The 20,327-nt window shown below is 54.5% G+C and overlaps 1 protein-coding gene across 5 annotated transcripts in view; it reads right to left on the bottom strand.

Moving 5' to 3' along the window:
- Nucleotides 1–1,109: 1,109 nt before the first annotated feature.
- Nucleotides 1,110–20,327, bottom strand: part of ATP2B2 (ATPase plasma membrane Ca2+ transporting 2) — a 219,228-nt gene continuing 200,010 nt past the window's right edge. For 3 of the 5 annotated variants that reach the window (XM_008059645.2, XM_008059642.2, XM_008059643.2), the window contains 5 exons: nt 19,681–19,894; nt 17,816–18,027; nt 17,603–17,710; nt 15,732–15,914; nt 1,110–6,225 (listed from right to left, as the gene is read on the bottom strand). In XM_008059645.2, coding sequence (XP_008057836.1) covers nt 5,914–6,225; nt 15,732–15,914; nt 17,603–17,710; nt 17,816–18,027; nt 19,681–19,894 — 1,029 coding nt within the window. In that variant the 3' untranslated portion in view covers nt 1,110–5,913. Of the gene's footprint in view, nt 6,226–9,057; nt 9,113–13,749; nt 13,922–15,731; nt 15,915–17,602; nt 17,711–17,815; nt 18,028–19,680; nt 19,895–20,327 lie in introns of all 5 variants that reach the window. The other 2 variants (XM_008059644.2, XM_021713160.1) reach the window with 1 other exon arrangement.

The raw sequence follows: 20,327 nt of genomic DNA, 5'->3' as shown, positions 1-20,327 counted from the left end.
AAGGTCAAGTCACTTCTGTCAGAGTTTTACTGTCCATGAGTTGAAAATGGGGACAAGGGCATATTAGAAATAATATAATTATAATGCACGAGGCATGATTGTTATTAAAATAATTTCTTTGTTAGACCTTGAAGTCAAGGAGATTGGGTATTTGGCACAAGCAATGGAACTGTATCTTACTCATTCAGGTATTTGCTGGTGGGGCCAAAAGGCACTGTAATATAGAGGCTTAGAGTGCTGATGCTGGCATCAAGACTCCCAGGTGTCAATGCAGTATCTCCTACGTATTAGGTGGGCATGCTCTTCACCTCTCTAAGCTGCTGTCTCCTTCTCTCTGTCTCTTTTAAATCAAAAGTTACCTGAACACTAGCTCTCTCCTCCTCTTTTAAGTGGGAATGATAACAACACCTCATCTGAAGGTTGATGTTGGGAATAAATGAGCCCTTGGATATGAAACTGTGTTTGGAAATTGGATGGGCCTGTGGTGCTTGATCTGAGGGTCAGTTCAACCTGTGATGAGCTGGGATTGCGTGTGTGTGTGTGTGTGTGTGTGTGTGTGTGTGTGTAACCCTCAAACTTTGGTCAGCCTTAGGGGCTGTTTCTTGGTCTGGGCATATTCTCTTTCTTTGCCGATGTTTAGCAGGGATTTGTAAAGTTCAGACTCGGAGGGAGCCAGGCTTCCCTCTGTCTTACCCCTTCCAGTAGGGGGATGCCACCTATATTCTATGTTTGTATTTCCTATCTCCTCCCTCTGGTTAATCCAGACCCCAAATCAGGCTGTTCTTAACTCTCCCCAGTTTGTATCCCACCCCCACTCCCCTCCCAAATATCCTTCTCTTCTTGGGTTTCTTTCCCCAAAGTCTACCTCTCTAAGATGGCCAGCCATTCCTCCTAGGTTAATGGCTCATGGTGAGGTAAGCTTGTCTCCCACAAATGGTGGGTGTTCAAAAGGTGTGACCTGGTAGAAGAAGAGAAACTTCCCACTGAGCTGTGCACCCCTGGACAAAGTGTCTTTCCCTCCCAGGGACTCAGTTTCCCCCAATTCAAATCCGCATAGAGCAAGGGCCCGGCTGTCCTTCGGAAAAAGGCCTTGTGATGTGTACCGTGTCTGCATTTCCACGTGTGCATTTATTGTTATTGCTCAGGATAGTGTTGAAAAGGCAGACAAATCCCATTAGTTACAAAGAGCACAAGCCAGAGATACAGAGAAATAAAGAGTGTACAATAAGAGCACAGTCACTTCCCAGCCCCGATTGTCCCAGAGCCCCCCCAGAGCCCGGGCAGCTTGTGGAAGCTGGAGGCGGCACCATTCCCTCGCTACTCTGTTATAAAATATGTGCACACGAGAGTTAGCAAAGTGTGGTGACCCCCAAGAGGAAAGGCCTTGGAGGGAGAGCACCACAGGCATTACAAAACAGACCTGGGGGCTGAGAAGAGCAGTCCCAAAGCAGCCTCAAATAGCTTGCCTTCGGTGGAGGGGGTGATGGTTGCTGCCCAGGTCCAGGGATCCCCCTATCCCACTTGGGCGGGTATGATCTCCACGTTAAAATCAGGAAAGCTTGGTTTTAAACTTGGAAAAGACTTGGGAACTCACTGTTGTTGATTTCGGGCTTGGCTCTGGAAGGCCCAGAAGCCTTCGAGAAATGTCCCTCCCCATGAGATCCTCTAATGGTGGGCTTTTGGACACTATGGCAGGACAGAGATTTGGGTGGGAGGCTTGCCAGATTGCACCAAGTTGGCAGCCCCCCATACCAAACAAGAATGGGCGGATGGGAGCACGGGTGCTGAGAAGGTCCAGCAAGAAACACCTGCATCCCAAGGGTGCTGAGAAGGTCCAGCAAGAAATGCCTTCAGCATTGCAAGAGAGACTGAATTAAAAAGCAAGAGGTGCCCCCCCAAACAAAACAAGAACAACCAAACCTGTTCAGGAAAGGGGGATTGGAATAAAGTTTTCTTCATGATGAGAACAGAAGTACAGACACCTGGGCCATACAGTTTTCCCACCTCCAGGTCTGAGAGAGACCCCTCTTTCTCCTCTGGGTCGGGGCAGATGGAGGATGTGGCCCAGCACAACCCAGGTGGGTGACTTTGGTTCCCAGGCTGAGATTGAGTAGGGGTTTGATGGCCTTTCATGGCAACTCATGTGACGGGACAGGTACACGATGGGAGGAACATCATGTCCTCAAGATTCAGAATGCCCTTTTTGGCCCTCCTTGCAGGACACATTCTATTTTGCAGCCCTGAGTGGACAGTAATTACAATGGGGGAAGCTGATGGCACACAGAGTGAGAAGGCCCAGAATCTGGGGTGGAAGTGGGGTAGGGGGTGGAGGACTTGTCAAAATCTTAAAGTCTACTTAGAAGAACAGATGTGAGAGAGTAAACAGGAACGCTTATAAAAGAGGAACAAAGGGGACTTGTCCCACCATCTAATAAAACATAAAGTGACAATAAGTAAGACTGTGTGGCTGATGCCAGATGAGACACCCAAGTAAGGAGACAGAAGGGAAATTCTAGAAATAGACCCAGTCGAGATAAGATGTCCCTGTGTGGTAAAGATGGCATTTCAACATGGCTGGGAAAAGACTGGCCCTTCTGTTACTGGGGAAGCAGGACAAGACAGGGTCAGAGACGTTGGTCCAGTGCAGTCGTCGTGATCGGTCCCATCTCGGAAGCAGGGCAGCCTCCCTCTTCTCGGCTCTGTGCTGTGGTTGGGCCAAGGGGCCACGGTTTGGGGTTGGCAGGAGCAGTGGAGGTTGCTCCTGTGTGAGGGAACGCTCTGTCTGAGATCAGGAAGGAAACTCCTCAGAGCACTCCTGCCCCCTCCAAAGGTGGATGATGGGCTCCCTGTTCCTCCCTCACCTGTCAGGGTTGAGGGAGACCATTGGTGAGCTTAGTCCTCAGAACAAACTCTGCTACGGCATCCTGGAGCCTTCGTCCACAGGGCAGAACGGAAAAGCTCACTGGGTGGTGCAGTCCCAACTAGAAAAAAGGATACGCTAGATAATATAGATTTACTATGTTCTGTTAGATGTTTTTTGCCTTTTTTTTTTTTTTAAACCACAGACATTTCAGAACCACACTGCAGGAGTCAGAAGAATCAGCAATTGAAAGCATAACCATTGCATAGTATTAAATGAACAGAGACGGTGAGTTCTTTATTTACAATTATTGTCTAGATAAAAAAATTCATAAAAACAGATGAATGGTCATAAATTATTTACCCCCTAATGGGGTGAACTGCCAAACGTACCCCATGCTGCTAGATATAGGACGCAGAGTGCAAGCTTTATGTACTACAGTGAGTTTTGACAAACCAACCGTTTCCTGTGTGTGTGGACGTGTGTACAAGTGTGAGGGTGAGAGGGTGCGTGTGTGTGTGAGCGTCCGTCATTCCTGACAAGGGAACCCAACGCGAATGTTGGCAGCCTTCCCTCGATCCCTGCTCCCCACGCGAGGCTCCGCTCAGAGAACTCCTGTTTTCCTTGCGTTCTGGCTCCAAGTGAACAGGGAGCATGGATGCAAGCAGACCTCTCCTGACGTCATAGAGTGAGGTCACAGACACATGGCTGAACAGAGAAAGGGGAGGATGGAAAACTGTGAGACACGAAACTCCAGAAGACACCATGTTCCGAGGCTGCCCATGTTTCACATGTGCAGGACTTTCCTTCCTCGGAGGAGAGCAGTGGGCTGGCTTTGGTGGTGTTTGTACCGGAACCCGAAAAGCACATCTGAGGGCTGGTCATCCCCCTTGTGGGGATGCAGTTTCCTCTGCTGGATACATTCAGAGAGATTTCTTCACGACATTCAGGTGGTGCTCTCTTGAAAAGAAGGTCCTTCTTACAGGAAGGTTTTGCCAGGTGGGATGGGCTCACTTTGAACCCCAAACCGTCAAGTTTTTCCACAGCCATCCAGACGTAGGCCTTCCCAGCTGACTATGGCTCTTTTCCCAAGTGGCTCTCATCTTGTTTGCGGAAGAGTTCTCTGGGCCTGGAGAGGGGAAGGGGCCGGGTGACACAGCGCAACTGAGGGAAGGGTCAGCATGAGGACTGGGTTTCGCAAGCGAGGCGGAAAGAGTTTGGTTTTCCTTGAAGCATGGGACATCATCGGTCATGGTATTCAAAATGTCTTTTGCACTGTACAAGTTTATGGAAAAGATCATATGCTGAAAAGTCTCAAAGCAAACTTTGTATTAAATACAAAAGTTATTTTATGAAAAACGCTGAGACCCACAAAGTGCTTAGCAGTTAAGAGGCTGACATACAATTAAATAAGCTCTTATTAAGTGGGGTTACTAGTGCTGTTATTGTCTTGGGGGAAAATAACCACCTTTTCTCACCTGTGATACTGTAAGGTTTCAGAATGGCTTTCTGTTTGGGAAAGCAAGACTTGCTGTTAAAAGGCTACAGTATATATTGTGACTACAGGAAGACAATTTGGTTTAAAAATCACACTGAATACATCTCAATATACACATCATAAGGTTCATTCGGATCTAAATAGTGCAGAGAAAAAGGCTATTCTTCTTCAAAAATAAAAATAAAAGCAGCAAGCCATACCGATCCTCATCCAATATGCCAACAGCTCAAACGCTGCCATTAATAAGGAAATAAACCTCTAAGTCACTAAAAAAAAAAAAAAAAATCAACACAATAGCATTTATAATATTCCAGCACTACCTCAATCTCTGTACAGACAGTGCCAAAGAGAACCTCTTTCTGAAATGCTCTTAGTAAACTCCAGTGAGTTTCATTGAGAGAAAAGTCTTCAGCCAGTGCTTTGCGGGTCCTGGCATCCTCGGGCCGGGGTGGCTGTCAGTGTTGCAAACCCAGGAAGCCTTCTCTCCTCCTCTCCCCTGGTCTACGGAGCACGTGGTTCAACCCTTCAGGATGGAGACTCGGTAGCATTTGGCTTCTGCCTGGGCCTCCCACGGTAGTGACATTATTAAACGGAAATAGCAGGCAGAAATCAGAGCATGGCTATCGTAAAACATCAAGGATGCAATCCAGGAAAAGTGTCTATCGGGCCGAGCTGTTTTCACAGCATCTCGGCCACCAGTGTTCTTCAACCGTACAAATAGCCAAAGACATTATCTACAGGTTTGTAAACAAATTACATTCTTCTTTTAGGACATAAATAAGTTAAAATAGAGCAATTTAAGCGGAAACAAGGCAACATGCCGGCAAAGAAACTTTATATATCCATGTATATATATTTATATATATATATATCTATATATATATCTATATATATATCTACCTATCTATATGGACGTATACAGTCTTGGAGAAGTATACGTTGATATAGATACAAAGAAATGGATATAACCTTGTGAGTGTCTATGAAGTTCTTCGGTTCCATTGGTGCAAATCTACTAGGCGAGTTAAGCTGCAATTTCAAAAAGTTATTAAATTAATCTATACAACTGAGACCATGCTGTGCAAGCATTTCAAAAACTCACAGACCAGTGGATTGGATAAATAGTCTCAGAAAAGAGTCTGTTAGCAGTTCCCGCCTAAGAAAACAAAAAAAGCCTCCCCAGCCCCCCAGAAACCAAACAAAGGGAGGACCGAAAGTGTACAGTACATTCATGCGGGGGACGTGGTGGCCGGGCGGGGGCATGGCTGGTCCGTGTCTGGGCGGGAGCCAGGAAGGGCCCGTTCTGGGAAAAGCACTCGCTCCGCTCCCGCAAGCCCCCGGCAGAGATCCAGCCCTCGCCTCAAAGTGAAAAAGAGTTCAAACAGCATCGCAGCCAGAGAAAGGGTCTGGTGGTGGAAACGTTGGTGTTCTCTCCAGCATTTAGTTTCCTGTTGTTGCTCGTTGCTGCTTGGGTGAGTTGGGTGCCTGGATGGGTGGGTGCCCGGGAGGCGGGTGGCGCGGGGTCCGTGAGGGCGGGCGGCGACAGGGTCCTCAGCTAAAGCGACGTCTCCAGGCTGTGGATGGGGCTCCCTGGACTTGAAGAGGTAGCTGATTTGCTTGTGTCGGTCGTCAGGTTGATCCCGCTGTCGATGGCGCTGTTGTTCTTGTTGAGCGAGGAGGGCGGGCTCGAGTTCTGCTTGAGCGCGGCATCTTCTTCCAGGTCGGTGTCGTCAATGAGGGGGATGTGGGGCTGGGAATCTTCGATCCGGAATTCAGGATGAGCCATGAAATTATGGATGGAGGTTCGAGACTCAGGCTTTTCTAAACCTTCATAGAGAGAGCTACGGAACGCCTTCACGACGCGGATCTGCAAGGGAAGCACAGGGGTCAGGATCGCCGCCCGGGCCACAGCCGGGCTCTGCAGGGCTCGCAGGAGGGGCTGGGGAGCAGGGTGAGGGCACGGCAGGTGCTGGAATCCACCGTCGCCAGCGTCATGAGCGTCGCCAAGATGGGAAGAGTGGAGGAGGGGACTTGGGTTACACACATCCATGAGTTGGTTTTTTAAAATTGCTTTGGTTTTGGTCGGAACTACAGTACTAAGACAGGAATCATCAAGCACCATCAGAGAGGTGACGGGAAAGTGGTTAAAGGAAGCATAGTCGACTCCGGCGGGCACCCAGACCTAGTGAGAGACTGAGCCTTGTTAACTGTACGGCAGAGGTTCGACCATGCACAAGGGGAGGAGGACCAGGTGGGAATCAAGAAGGAAAGAGGAGAAGCTATTTTAAAAAATTAATCTTAAAAAAACCACACACAGTTAAGAAACCACACAACATGGAACGGGTTACGTGTCACGAACAGAAAGGGAACAGAAAGGAGAGACGGTCGGATGAGCTGGAATGAGAGAGACACACGAGGGCCAAACGGAATGGGAACATCAAACCAAAGGCAGCAAAGCAAACCAAAGCCAACCCAGGGCTTTCTGAGGTGCAGAGCGGAGGCAGCCAGAAAGCACGGAGGAGCCGGCGGACGGGTGACATTCGGGGTGGGGAGCATGCCGCTCGAAGGTCAGGGAGTACACAGCACACACGGACAGACACACGGCTACACTTGGAAGCCTGGACAATGTGAACGGAGGTCGTTGGTACCCAGCGTTTCTTTCCTTCATGCATTTGGGAGGTAAACACTCGAGTATAGACTCAAAGCCCTGGCCAGTCATTGGAGCTTGCTTTGGGGTCCCGTATTTCCTGGGAAACTTTCTTTCTTTATTTGTGCTTTGAAAACACAAAACCAAAAAATGAGGCTGGAATCAGATGGCCAAACCCAGCCCCAGGTGGGATTCCGGGGGTGTGTGGAACTGAGCCCCAAAACAGCACGTCCTTTCGCTTTCTGTGTCTCAGTTGTGAACCACACATCCTGGGGCCTTAGTTTTCTCCTCCGAAGCACGGAAGGAGGTTGGTCATCGAGTCTCCAAGTCTAGTGGAAAGAGCACGGGACTTGGAGGCAGGGAGACCTGCGCGTGAGTCCTGGCTCTGCCACTTCTGGCGGCCCGACTGTGGGCCAGTCACAACACCTCTCTGGTCATCCTCCATCCTGCCTCCCAGGTGCAGAGGGACAGGACCCTCACTTGGAAGAGAGATGTCCCTTCTCTGGACTTCTGAGAGGGGGAGCCGTGCCTGTCATCTCAAGGGTCTGATGGGACTCGGGGCAGAGGCACCTCCTCCCCTCTTCCCAGGCCTGCTCAGACTGGAGCGAGAGGTGGAGGAAACAAGGTGGGCCGAAGCCTCCAGGTCGGAGCCTCTGCCGCAGCGGTGCGCAGGCCGAGTGACATCCGCCCTCAGAGCAGCAGGCGCCCCGCACCACAGGCCTGTGGGGAATAGGGGACTGGACGAGACGGTCGTGGGGAGGCCCTTGAAGTCTCAGGACTTGAGCTTGCAGGTGAACCCCTGGGGTACTCCTTTGTGGGGCACTGGTGGGGGGAGCCCTCTTCCGTGGAAGTGAATTTTCTAGATGACTGTGGTTGATGATCTTACATGTCATCGCTGAAGGTTTATTTTACTGTTTCGGGGGGGGCTTTCTAAAGCATGTCATATGTTCCTTGCCTTATACTTTAGGGTACACAGAGGAGAATTTCGTGGGGAGTTGGTTAGTCACCCTTCTTGGCCTTATGTGAGATCTCATGTTTGGCCTGTTCCTTCCACTCAAGTTTTTCTCCTTTGCTGTCAGCCATCACTTATTAGTTAGTGCTGACTTTTCCTTGTCTCCTAAAAAGCACCTCTGTCCCTTTTCCATCTTGCGTGCTGGGGACTCCAGGGTGCCCCACTTGCTGAAATTGTGCTTTAAATAAGAGGCCCAGCCAGATACTGCTTTAGTGCTGGCGTTCCAGGATGGCCACTGAGGCCTCCCAGAGATGTCCTTTCCCCTGGATTCTCTTCTCGTGGCTCTGTAGAGATTGCTCATATTCTGCTCTCCTGAGAAGTGGGCCATGACACCCTCAATTAAGTGAAAACAAAAAAACGGTGTCGCAGGCCTCAGTTTTCTTATCTGTAAAATGGGAATAACAACCATCATTTTAGCTATCCAGTCTAGTGCTCAGCATGTCATGAGGTTGAACTGCCAATAAGAGGCTGAGTGGAAAACCTAGTGTATGTGTGAGGTGTGGGGGAGGGGAGGTGGTGGCAGGACCCTGTCATGTGACTGACAACGCAGAGGGGATGACACACAATGAGATGAGGCCCCTCCGCCCTCCCCCTGGCATGGAGACAACAGAAAAAATGAACTGCTCTGGACAAGACTGTGGGGACAAGACTTTTCGGGACACCCCGCCACGGCCATCTCAAGTCTCCACTTCGGTTTTCTCTGCGGCTGAAATGGAAAAAAAGATGGGGGAAAAAAAAGCTCTTCCATCTCCCCTCCCTGCCTGCCCGAAAGGCGGGATATTTTTGGGCATAAGCCACACTTGGGAATGGGGGCAAGGGGAAGGAAAGGAAGGGACCCGGTCAGTGAGGTTCCAGATGTTTTGGTTTCATCAGCACAAGGGGAGCAGGCGACCCGTGCCCATTGTCGGGGGGCTCTGAGGAATGCACAGGCCCCATCTGAGGTGGGTTCGACATACTCGAATGTTTACCCGGCTTCAAGGAAGCCAAGAGTCTGGGATTGATTCACATTCATTTCAGGCTCAAGGTTAAAGACTCACAACCTCTTTTAATTTCACTCTCTCTTGCTGAACTCTGTGTCCAGGGTTCTCTAGCCCTCTAGGGAAACAAACACATGGAATATTCAGACAGTGGAGAGGTCTAGGGTCCCCCCCACCAAGAAGCAAGCCACTTCCTTGTCAACCCAAGGTTGTACTAACCTATTTACCAATACGCTAGTGAGAAGTCCAGCTTTTTTCCCTCTGCACTGTCTCATTTCTCCCGGCAACAGGGCAAACTCCTTTCCCTAGGTGTCTCAGAACCAGGAATCTGAGGGGTAGTGGGGACAGGAGGTGCCCTATGTGTCTGGCCAGGTGCAGCGTCTGGAAAGTGGCTGTGCCTGGCTTATGGGTCCCGCTCTTGGCCTGCACGGATGACATGAGCCCCCTACAGACTTGCTAAGTACAAAGATGGTGTGAGAAGAGGGAGGAACTGAGGTGGTAAGAAAGAGGCTGTACAGCTTGGCCTTGGATGGAAGAGTGGAATGCGAATACTATCCTTGTTCCCCACCGGGGAGGTGCCCTTCTCCCCAGACTGCCTGGTAGAACTCTGAGCAGTGAAGTAGCGTCCCTGGCCTTCCCAGCCAGGAAGACTGGCTCCTTTTCACTGTGTGAGGCCGTGGGCGTGGGCACTGGTTCTGGAACAGAAATTCAACCTCTGTGGGTCCGAGTCTGTAGGCCTGCCAGGGAAGGGTGTGGGGTAGTGGAGGAATGACGGACTCTGGAGTCTGACCTCTTGCCATCCCTTGCTGTGGGACCCTGGCAGTACCCTTCTCTGTTGCATGCATATGTTGGCAGATCCACCCCCCCAACACAGTTCAGTTGTGAGGTGTCTGTGAACTAAAGAGAGTGGAGAACTGCTCTGGCTCTGTTGAGTGGGGCTCAAGTGTAAGTGTGCTCTTAGGTTTCTCAGAAGAGCAAAGCAAGAGAGCGCACGAGACTTCCCTCCCGGACATCCTTGTGCCCGGCGCCTCGTTGATGGGGCTGTTACACTCACCACAGGCACCTGTCTGCTGGGGGGACCCTGCATCTCACAGCACGGCTACAGAAGGAGCTGTGATGTGTCACCCCACTGCCAAGGGTCAGAAGTCAGGCCATTCCCGGGCCTCTGTGGGCAACTCGAAATGACCCGGGGGGGACAGTAGTTTGGCTCCTTCCAGGGCACACAGACCCCAGGAGTTTTTGCCCTGGCAGGCACACGGCCATCTTCGTCCGCCAGAGGCTCCCCAAGAGTCACAGCCTACTCAGAGGAGGGGGCCACTTCCTCACCTCATCCAGCTGGGGCCCTTTGCTTGCCTTCTGGCCACTGCTTAGACCTCCCTGTGGGAAAAAAGCATTCTGGCTTCTGAAGGCAACTTGCCTGGTATCTGGAGGGTCCTTAGGGTCTTTGGTGATGAGGGGTGTGGGGAGTGGAGGGTGATATTGTTACAGAAGCGACTGAAGCAAAGGAGGAACTAGGGGATATTTTATTTAGGGTTTGAGTTTGTGTTGTCCAAGATGTGTATATTGAAACCACTTAAGGGTGTGGTCCTGTTTGGTACCAGTGCCCTCGGGCAGGAGGATGATCAGGCTCTTTTTTTTGTTTTGTTTTGTTCTGTTTTTTGTTTTTGTTTTTTTGAGTTGGAGTCTCACTCTGTCGCCCAGACTGGAGTGCAGTGGCCGCTCCCGGCCACCGCAGCCTCGACCTGCTGGGCTCCGGCGATCCTTCCGCCTCAGTCTTCCGAGTAGCCGGAATTACAGGTACGCGCTACCACGCCCGGCTGATTTTTTGATTTATTGTAGAGATGAGGTCTTGCTGCCCAGGCGGGTCTCGAACCCGCGGGCTCAGGCAATCCACTCACCTCAGCCTCCCAAAGGCGTGGGATTACAGGCTGAGCCACCGAGCCCAACTTTTTTTTTTTTTAAAGTCAAAGTCTCACTTTGTCACCCAGGCTGGAGTGCAGCGGCATTCTCATGGCTCACTGCAGCCTCGAACTCCTGAGCTTAAGTGATCCACCTGCCCTAGGCTCCCAAGTAGCTGAGACTATAGGCGTGTGTCACTACGCCTGGCTAATTTTGTTTAAAGATTTTTTTTTTTTTGTAGAGCTGAGGTCTCACTATGTTGCCCAGGCTAGTCTCGAACTCCTGAACTCAAGCAAGCCTCCCACCTCGCCCTCCCAAAGTGCTGGGATTACAGGTGTGAACCTCTGCGCCTGGCTGGTCAGGCTCTTTTTGAGACCAAGGAAGGGTCCCGAGGAACCTAGAGTTGCAGACAGAATTCGATAATGGGGATAGGAATATGAGATTCTTCAGGAGGCGTGACAAGGGGAGAGGCAGATGGTGGGTGAGCAAGGGGGTCATGCCTGACCAGCCCCTTTGGGTCCTCTGAGAGAACAACAAAGGGTCAGGGCAAGGACTAGCAAGTCAGCTTTGGTCAAGCCTCTGCTGGGCTTATTTTCAAAGACTGTTCCAGAGTTGGGGTGCCCACAGGCTGAAGGGAATTGATCCGGCCTGGAAAGAGATCAGCTTAGAGACAGGAAGTGAGAGGTAGGCCTGAAAGGGCATTTCTCCAAAAGAGAAATGTTGTCCGGGACTGGCCTTGCTGAATGGGATCACAAATGACACAGGAGAAAAGGTGGAGAATGAGGAGGCTGAGGCTTGAGAGGACGGCTCAACAAGGGTAACTGCATAATGATCATTTGTATACCTAACCCTGAATTGTACCCCACATCTTTAAGATAAAAAAAATTAAAAGCTTAAAAAAAAAAAAAAGGACAGAGAGAGAGGATGGTTCTTTCTAGACTCTGGAAGCTAAGACTGCATGGGTGCCAGGAACACCAGACACGCTGTCGTGGCCAGTGTGAAGTGTTGCCCTCCAAGGGAGATGCAGAGCATCTGGAATGGGCCAGGAACTGCGCTTTCCCCCAGAAGCCAGACTCCCGGCATCAGACCTGGCCAGGGAGACACAGGAGTCACCGGGAGTGGCAGGAACCGGAACAAATGGGTTCTTCTCCTGGGTAGTCCTCCCTGCCGGGACCCTTGGTCGCCGCACCTTGAGACGGTGGTGCTGCTGAGCAGGGCTGAGCTGAGCCGATGCAGGAACAGGAAGGCGCAGAGAAGTTGGCTGGCAGGGCCGCCGCCGAGCGCAAAAGGATGGGACCATGGCGGCCTTCCCTGAGAAAGCCAGGCAGTGACTTGCTCGTGACAGAATCTCATGAAAATGTGACTCAGACACCACCTGCTCGAATACATCCCCGTTTTATCTGGGTTCGCCTGGCCTCCCAGCACTGTATTTTTGTGCAAATGGGCTTCCCCCTCCTCTTCCACATCCTTCCGGTCACCTTGTACATGCAGCAGGACTGCATCCACAGAAGGTCATGGGGCATGAGCACGTGCCATCAACAGGCTCTGTGGCCTGTGCCACCTGCCCCAGGGCTCTGTCGGAGCAGCGCCCGCCAGCACACGGTCCCTTCCTGCTCGGTGTCAGGGGTGTGTGTTGTGAGTGTGCTGTTTCCGGATGGGGGTAGAAGTCATCAAGAGGTGAGACCTGAGTCTATGTCTCATGCAAGAAGCTGGGGGCTGGCTAAGATGACACGGTGAGCCCCTCTGAAAAGACAAGAACTAGGGGCTTCCTTGCGGGTTGTGGGGGCCGGACAGGCAGCAAAGCAAGGGTAGAAAGGGGTAAAGCAAGACTTATTTCCTCTGGGTCCTGAAACCCAGGAGAGGTCCAGGGAAGATCTAGGCTGTCAGTGATGAGCCCTAGGTCGGAAGCGGTGGTGTGACAGCGGTGAGGGAGAGGAAGGAGGGGCCAGAGTCCCAGGCTGTCCCTCAGGTAAAGGAGGGCAGGGATTCAAGCCGAACGCCCCTTCCAGGAAGAGGTCAGGACGTCAGCTTGCTCCAACCTCTGCTTCAAGGAGAAGTGTTTCTAGATGTGCAAGAAGGAACGACAGAAGAGGGCAGAGATTCTGAGCTGCTGTGGGTGGGACCTCCAGGCCGTAATCTCTTCGGTGGCCTGGGACCCCTGACTAAATGGTGACCTCTGACCGGCAGTGACCTCTCGGCTCCCCCATCCTCCTAGACCGTGACCTCCACAGCTGATGGATGCTCCCTGACCACCTGGGAAACCCCGGATGATGTGGCCCCTCTCTTAGGTGGACCCCGCTGTGACTGCCTGGGATGCCCTGAGGGGCTTTTACCCCTTGATTCACAGTGGCCCTTCACCAGACTTTGACTGCAAGACAGTGAACGCTTGTCCAACTCTCATCTTTGCCCTGGTGGGACACGCCTTCCCTGGCCAAGTATGACCTTAAACTGATGGGACACTCTGTGTCCCCTCGAAGACTGCTTCCCTTTGGCCATTGGGACCCTGTGGTGGATTGGGAGCACTTGATCACTGAAAGCCTCTCGACCAATGGTGAGCCTCTGACTGACCCAGACTTTTTGGCCACTTGTGACCCTTACGGCCCCCTGACTGACTGGTTGTCACCCCTGGCCCTGCCCCCGGCTGACCCTGGTCCACTGAGTGGCTGCCACCCCATGACTGGCCATGATCGCCTGACCAACCGAGACCCTCTTCAATGGCTGTGAACCTTCAGCCCCCTGGGCCTAACAGTCACCGGCGGCCCCCCGTGTCCTCCGGGACCCCAGCCCCTGCCCGCCTGCCCGCCCGGGAGCTGGCGTTTGCGGTGCCAGCCAGAGGCGGTAAGGAGTCACACTCACGCCCAGCTGCAGCAGGAGGAAGGCTGGTCGGAGAGGAAAGAGCATTGGACAACGACACGCGACTAGGGCTAGAGAGATTGGCTACGTCCTGGCTCTGGCTGGTGACGGAGGACTGTCTCCGCAGGGCCCCCTGAAAGGAGGCCCCGCTCTTGAAAGTATTGACTACTTCAATCTGCAACGGAGGAGAGAACGAGACAAGTTGCGAGAAGAACGAACAAACAGCAACACGACTGACAGGCGCAACGTCACGAGAACAGCCGCAGCCACGGCAACAACGACAACGTCACTTAAATCAAAATGAAAAATACCAGACACACTCCAAGGCTCTGAAAGAGGTCTACTCAGCTCTGGGCCCAGCTGTAGGCCCCAGGGTCCCAGGGTAGATACCGGGGTCTGGCCTTTTTTTGCACTAGTGTGGCTCAGGAGCCAGTGGGCTGGCCAAGGCTGGTGGGCAGGTAGTGATTAAACATGGCGTTGGGAGGGAAGCAGGTGGTGTTTGGTCTCCCTGGAGTCCAGGCGTGGAGCCAGAGTGGGGTGGTGGGGCCCTGAGATGGACAGAGCTTGGCCCAAATTCCATCTCTGGCAGTTACTAACTAGGTGACCTTGAGTAAGCCACCTCTCTGAGTTGAGTTTCTTGTCCTTAAGGGGGGACAATGCCACCTCCCTGGCAGGGTTATCTGTGGGTGGCAGAGTACCTGGCCCCCATTAGTGCTCAGTTAAGAGACAGGCAAGACAGGCTAACGTCCATTCAAGAAACCACAGTCCTTGCTTCCTCCCATCACTTGGAGACCCCTGCGTGGCTTTGCAGCCAGGGCAGTGACAGCACCAGGCCCACAGGTGCTGAGAGCTGCCCTGGGGCCGGCTGGGAAGGCTGGCTGCCGGGTCCTGGTCAGGGGAGGCGAGCCTGGGCCTGCCAGGCAGTCCCTGTCCTAGCTGTGCCAGCGCTGCAGAAAGGGTTGTCACATGGACCCCTAAAACTGAGGGTGGTGGGGGGAAGTCATACCTACCTCCCAGGGCTGTGAAGGTCAGATGAGGCAAGGTTTGGGCCAGCCACTGAGGGGTGGGAAGCCGCCCAGGAGGGCTACTTGCTGCCCTGGCTGGAAATGAGGTGCCAACCCCACTCTTGGCGAGGTAGGCAGCTCTATGCAGCACTTCCCTGAAGTGTGACGGAGCAAGCGCCTAGCGCCAGCTCCCAGGTGGTCTGGGCAAGAGACCCACAGTCCCTGTCTGGTCTCACCTCAAGGGCGGTGACAGCAGCTGTGAACTACACCAACCCAGGCACAAGGGGCCCATGTGAGTGTGTGTGTCTGTCACACAGAGTGTCATGAGCCCCGTGGCGTCCATGCATTCTCTGCTCTGGGGACGCAATCTTCTGCGTGCTCTTCACATGTGTACCTGGCATACACGTGTGTTTGTGAGCCCCCAGGCCTCCTCCACACCCCAAGGGGCGGGGCAGGGGCAGAGTCTGAAGCCCATTGTGGAGGCAGAGGATGTGTGCATGTGTACCTCACTGGGCTGACCGCCAGGCCCTGGGAGAACCCGGGGGACCCTGGCCTGCAGCTCCTGTCCAGCCTTGCACTGCCCCTCCCAGTGGCCACTGCCAGCCCTGAGCCTCAGTCCCCTCGGTCCCCTCAGTCCCCTTGCACTGCCCCTCAGTCCCCTCAGCCCTCAGGCCAACTTCCCCACCCTTTCAGGGGACTCCGCCGGGAGACCTGTGGTGGGCATGCACCCTGCCGTCCCCTTGAGGACTGAGAGGACGTGGTGGGACATTCCCGAAGAGGTGGCTCTGTCTTCAGCAGCCATGAGAATGCATATGAGGATCATGGGTATAGACGTGGCTGAGGAGAAAGGGAGAGCTGGTCCGGGGTCCCCTCCGTGGCCACCCTTCCTCGGCGCCAGAGCCGGGCCCCTGGGGCACAAGCACACTCACCTCCAACACCCGCCCGGCCAGGCCTGGGCCCAGCCCCCCGAGCCTCCTGTACCTGAGTCTGGATCCGATTCAGGCCCCGGAACCACAGGATCTGGCCCCGCCGCAGCTCCCTCTCGGCGTGGTCGATCTCCTCCACGTCCTCGTTGAGCTCCTCCTCCGGGATCTCCTCCTTCTGGGTGAGTCTGCCTGCCTCCTTGAGGAACTTGAGCCTACTGGTTGGGATGGTGGCGATGACCTGCGAGGGACCCAGGCCGTCAGGATGATGGCACTGTCCTTCCGGCAGCCTTCTTCCCTCCTGATGCCCCTGCCTTCCTCCTTTTCCCTTACCCCCTTACCGAGTCTGAATGCCCTGGACAGTACTGGTCCTATGACCTTGACCCTGGGCTTGTCATTCAGCCTCCCTGAGCTTTGGTGTCCTCATCTGTGAAGCTGGGGGCAGCTCTGAGAGTGGTGAGGACTGAGCAAGGTGGAGTGTCTAAATTGCCCTGCAGGGGCCTGGCCCAGGGCTGGTCCCCAGGTCTCCTGGGCTCGGTCCCACTCGCCGGGCCTTGGGGCAAACAACCTGGGGAACAGGAGCTCAGGGCCTGGGACTAGGAAGGCAGTATGAGCAAGGGATAAGCCTTCATTCTTAGTCCTCCCCTAAAGAGCTTGTCCGTGGGGCTGAGGCCTGAGAGGCAAGCCTCACAGAGAAGCTGAGGTGGCAGATATCACCTGTAGGGGTGGACAGGCTGGCCCGAACACTTGGCCTCAGGGGTTCCCTGGGGATTAAGGTCAACACTACCCACTGGCATTGGCCCGAGTCCTTATCAGTCTACTCCCCCAGATGCCGAGAGTTCCCTTGGGGTGTAGGCCCCAGTGGCCCGGGGGATACAGATGGCCTGGCCCCGAGGGTGCCCAGGGAGTGGGGTTGATAAGTCAAATGTAGCTTATGAACTCTACAAACAAGCTCTGAAGTTTAAAGAAGGGCCTTTTGGATGAAGAGAGACTTTCTTCTTTATCCTCTGGTTAACTTTTGCCACTGTAGCTTCTCATTCTAGCCTGGGGACAGCCTGAAGGCTAGAACAAGGTCTCTGGCCCACTGGGGTCCCCACGGCCTGGAGAGCTGAGCACCTTGGGAATAAAGCCGCTTTGGCCCAGGACTGGTTCTGGTCACTTCTCCCAAGCGCTGTATCTTGGGTCAGGAGTGTTGAGCTGCAAGTTTTCAGAGGTGTGATGGTGTGTGTGTGTGTGTACCTCTGTACCCATGTGCCTGGAACTTGGGCAAATGTAGGGAAGGGAACTGGCAGAATGTTTCGGGGTCAAAGCTGAAAGGGCCCCAGAGAGCATCCAGTCTATGGGTCCCGGAGCTGGGGTGTATCTCAGATGACACAGCACTGAGTCACGCTGCAATGTGGCAGACTGTGTCCCTCTCGATTCCCTCAGAGCACTCGAAAGGGCCTGCTTGGTGGCAGCAGCTGCCAGCACTGGCAGCCCCTGAAGAATCTCCCTTTCTAACAAGCTGACTTCAGGCTCTGAGCCTTGGGCGGCCTTGGCACCTAGCTGGAATTTAATATCATTCTCATCACATTAATTTTTGTTAGTTTCTATGATCCTGATTTTCCAGTTGTATTAGTCACATGACATTGCCTTTTCAAGTGAAAAGAAAACGGATGTGATTGAAAAAAATGCTAAGAACTAACAGGAGCAGTGGTTCACAGACACAAGGCAAAAATTAGCGTGGTGGCACCCCCTGCCCAGAGGACCAGTATTTGAGACCAGGGCCAGCCTCCACTGCCAGATACCCAGATGAGGAGGGTCCTGCCCGGGTCGGGCAGCGAGTCCGTGACAGAGCCGAGACCCATTCCCGGGGCTCCCGGATTCCCGTCCAGCGCTTTCCCCCTGTTCCTGCCAAGAGGCGCCTCCTGCACCCTGCCTGGAACTCACCTGGCCCCAGACGAGCTCGCCCAGCCCGATGAAGATGCACCACATCCACTGGTCCAGCTGCAGCGGAGAGCAGCTGAAAGGCTTCCCTCCAAACTGCACAATCACTATCTGGAGGTCCAAGGGGAGCAGAGACAGAGGCAGGCCGTCAGGGCCAGCGCGGAGGGCTCCGGGTGTTTGCCCAGCCCAGCCCCGCCGGGGTGGGGGCCCGGCTACCTGGATGGCGAAGGTGCCCAGCACGATGGTGCAGAAGATGGGGTTCCGGAAGATGCCGTCAAAGACGTTGCGCTCGCCATGGATCTTGCGGGCGTTGATCTCGTTGAAGAGCTGCATCATGACGAAGGTGTTGAAGATGATGGTGTAATGCTCTGAGGGTGGCGAGTGCAGTGGTGCGTTCCGCCCGCTGTCGATCTGGAACATCTTCTCGCCTGCCAGACAGAGGGTGGCATCTGGGCGGGGGTGGTGACGCGGCATGGGGGAGGGAGGCGCCTGGCCCTTCACAGGGGATGGGGGGGGCTTTTCTGAGTCACCGAGATGGGAAGGCAGGCCTGGACCTGGGGGATGGGATGGACCTGTGCTGCTGGCTGGTCAGTGAGGAGCAAGGGGCTCACGGACCCGCTCTCCTCTGTCTTCTGCCTTTCCTGTGTACGTATGATCAAGGCGGCAAGCCAGCTTGCTACCAGGCGACACTGCTTGTGAAAAGGACCCCCAGACTGGCAAACTCATTCTGGCTGGGAGGACAGGAATGGCCGTGGGAGGCCATGGCATTGGTGCTGCTTTTGTAGCTGAGCGTGACCCTTGCTGAGCCCTCTGGAGGCTCATGGGGCTGTTACAGGAGATGCGAGTTCTACATGGAACCTGGGGCTTCTAGGCCAGTCCAGTTCCAGAGCCACCCACGTGGTCTCATCCTCTTTCACCTGAGCTGTCACATGGGGTGGCAGGGGTGTGAGGGGGGCGACATTGCCAATGGCTTGTCTGACAAGGCCCTATATCCTTTGGCAAAGCTGAGTACAGTGGTGCCGGGAGGACCTGTGGAGTGGTCTGGGGGTGCCATGTCGCGTGGGACCAAGGCCACCCAGAAGAGGTGGCGCTCCAGTGCGACACTAGCACACGGGTCAGGACCCGCCTTCGCTGAGAGACTCTTCTGGTCTTGCCTTTATGTGGCTTCCTCTAAGGCTTCGCGTGGTAATTTCTACGGCAGTAAAACGTGTCTCGACAACACCTTTCCTTCCAAAGGCACAGAAGACGACTGTCCCTCAAGGAACAGGATCCGTGCCCCACCTCCACGGGACTCCGAAAGCCCGGCTCCCGGAGGCTCACGTGAAGGGAGCCTGTGCCAGGCTGAGGACGCTGCAACGGCCAGACTCACTGTGTGACCGTGGGCCAGACCCTTCCCCGCTCTGGGTCTCTGTTCCCCCACCTGTGACCCGGGGGTGGGCTTTGCCAGGATCATCTCCAAAGCATCTGTGGAGACCAGGCCAGGCTCAGCCCCTGCCACACCTGGTTCTCCATTCAGGCTCCTCAGACCGGCTGTGTGCCCTTGGGCGAGTTGTCCCCCTCTCTGAGCCTTGGTACCCTCATCTGTCATGTGGGGTGGAGGCAAAGGGGCTCGCCTCACCACGGGGTTAGAAGACGACACAAGGCAGCCTAAACGGAAGCAGCGTGCAAACAGTGAGTGGCTCTCGGGCAGGTGCGACGCTTCCCCAAGGAAGTTGTGGCGAGGAGACTTTCCACAGGACAAGGGCAAGGTGTGGATGGGCGCTGGCGGCGGGAGGGGCAAGCCCTTCCCCCTCCAAAGCTCGGGCTTCTGTGGGGCTGTCACGGGCGCATTCATCACACCTGCACGCTGCCTGGCATGGTGTGTGCTCGGGGCTGGGGCCCTCTGTGGAGAAGACCGGCGACGGCTTCGGGGTTGGCCAGACTCTCAGTGTGATCTTGAGCAACTTACTTCCCTTTCCCGGGCCTCCGTTTCTCCACTAGCAGAGCGGGAGGGGGAGGTGGGTGCGCCACTCGGGTCGGGGCCAGGGCGCACCGGCAGGCGGGGCCTGCTGCCAAGGGCTGCGGGCCATTGGGAGACTCACCCACAAAGAGCAGGGTGAAGATGAGGGTGAGCTGGTAGACGGCGTGGCCCAGGATGTTCTTCATCATGGTCCTGGAGATGAGGGGCTTGTTGCGGCCGTACGGCTTCCGCAGGAGCAGGGTCTCGGTGGGTGGCTCGGTGGCCAGCGCCAGCGAGGCAAACGTGTCCATGATGAGGTTCACCCAGAGCATCTGCACAGCCTTCAGGGGTGAGTCCTAGGGAGGGCGACCCGGAGAGGGCTGTCACTGAGCCAGCCGGCCCACCTGCTGCGATGACGTGCTGGGTGGGCTCACCACGGCTCGAGGTTCGCTCTTGGGTCCTGAGCAGGCGGGGATCAGGCTTTCCCACTGCCCAAGCCCTGTCTTGCCTCCAGGGGAAAACTGAGCTGCCCTCGCCCAATGCCCACCAGCTCCCTGTCTTCTGAAAAACGGAACCTCATCTTGAATCTTCCCTCTCCCCCCCCAGCCCCCTGGGGAGGGGTCTGTCCTGGCTGAGGCCGAGACCACCCCGCAGTCCCTGGCAAGGCTTCTGCCTCCTCCTTCCCTCTTCCCTCCCCGCTGCCTCTGTCCCTGGGTCTCTTCTGGCCTCCAAACAGGGCCCACACCCAGTTGCCCCCACCTTTTTTTTTTTTTTTTTTTTATTTGGGGT

The sequence above is a fragment of the Carlito syrichta genome, unplaced genomic scaffold (assembly GCF_000164805.1).
Source record: "Carlito syrichta isolate Samal-C Ts95f unplaced genomic scaffold, Tarsius_syrichta-2.0.1 Scaffold304318, whole genome shotgun sequence".
Lineage (NCBI taxonomy): Eukaryota > Metazoa > Chordata > Mammalia > Primates > Tarsiidae > Carlito > Carlito syrichta.
Note: the sequence above shows the minus strand (reverse complement) of the source record. Positions and strands in the feature narration are given on the sequence as shown.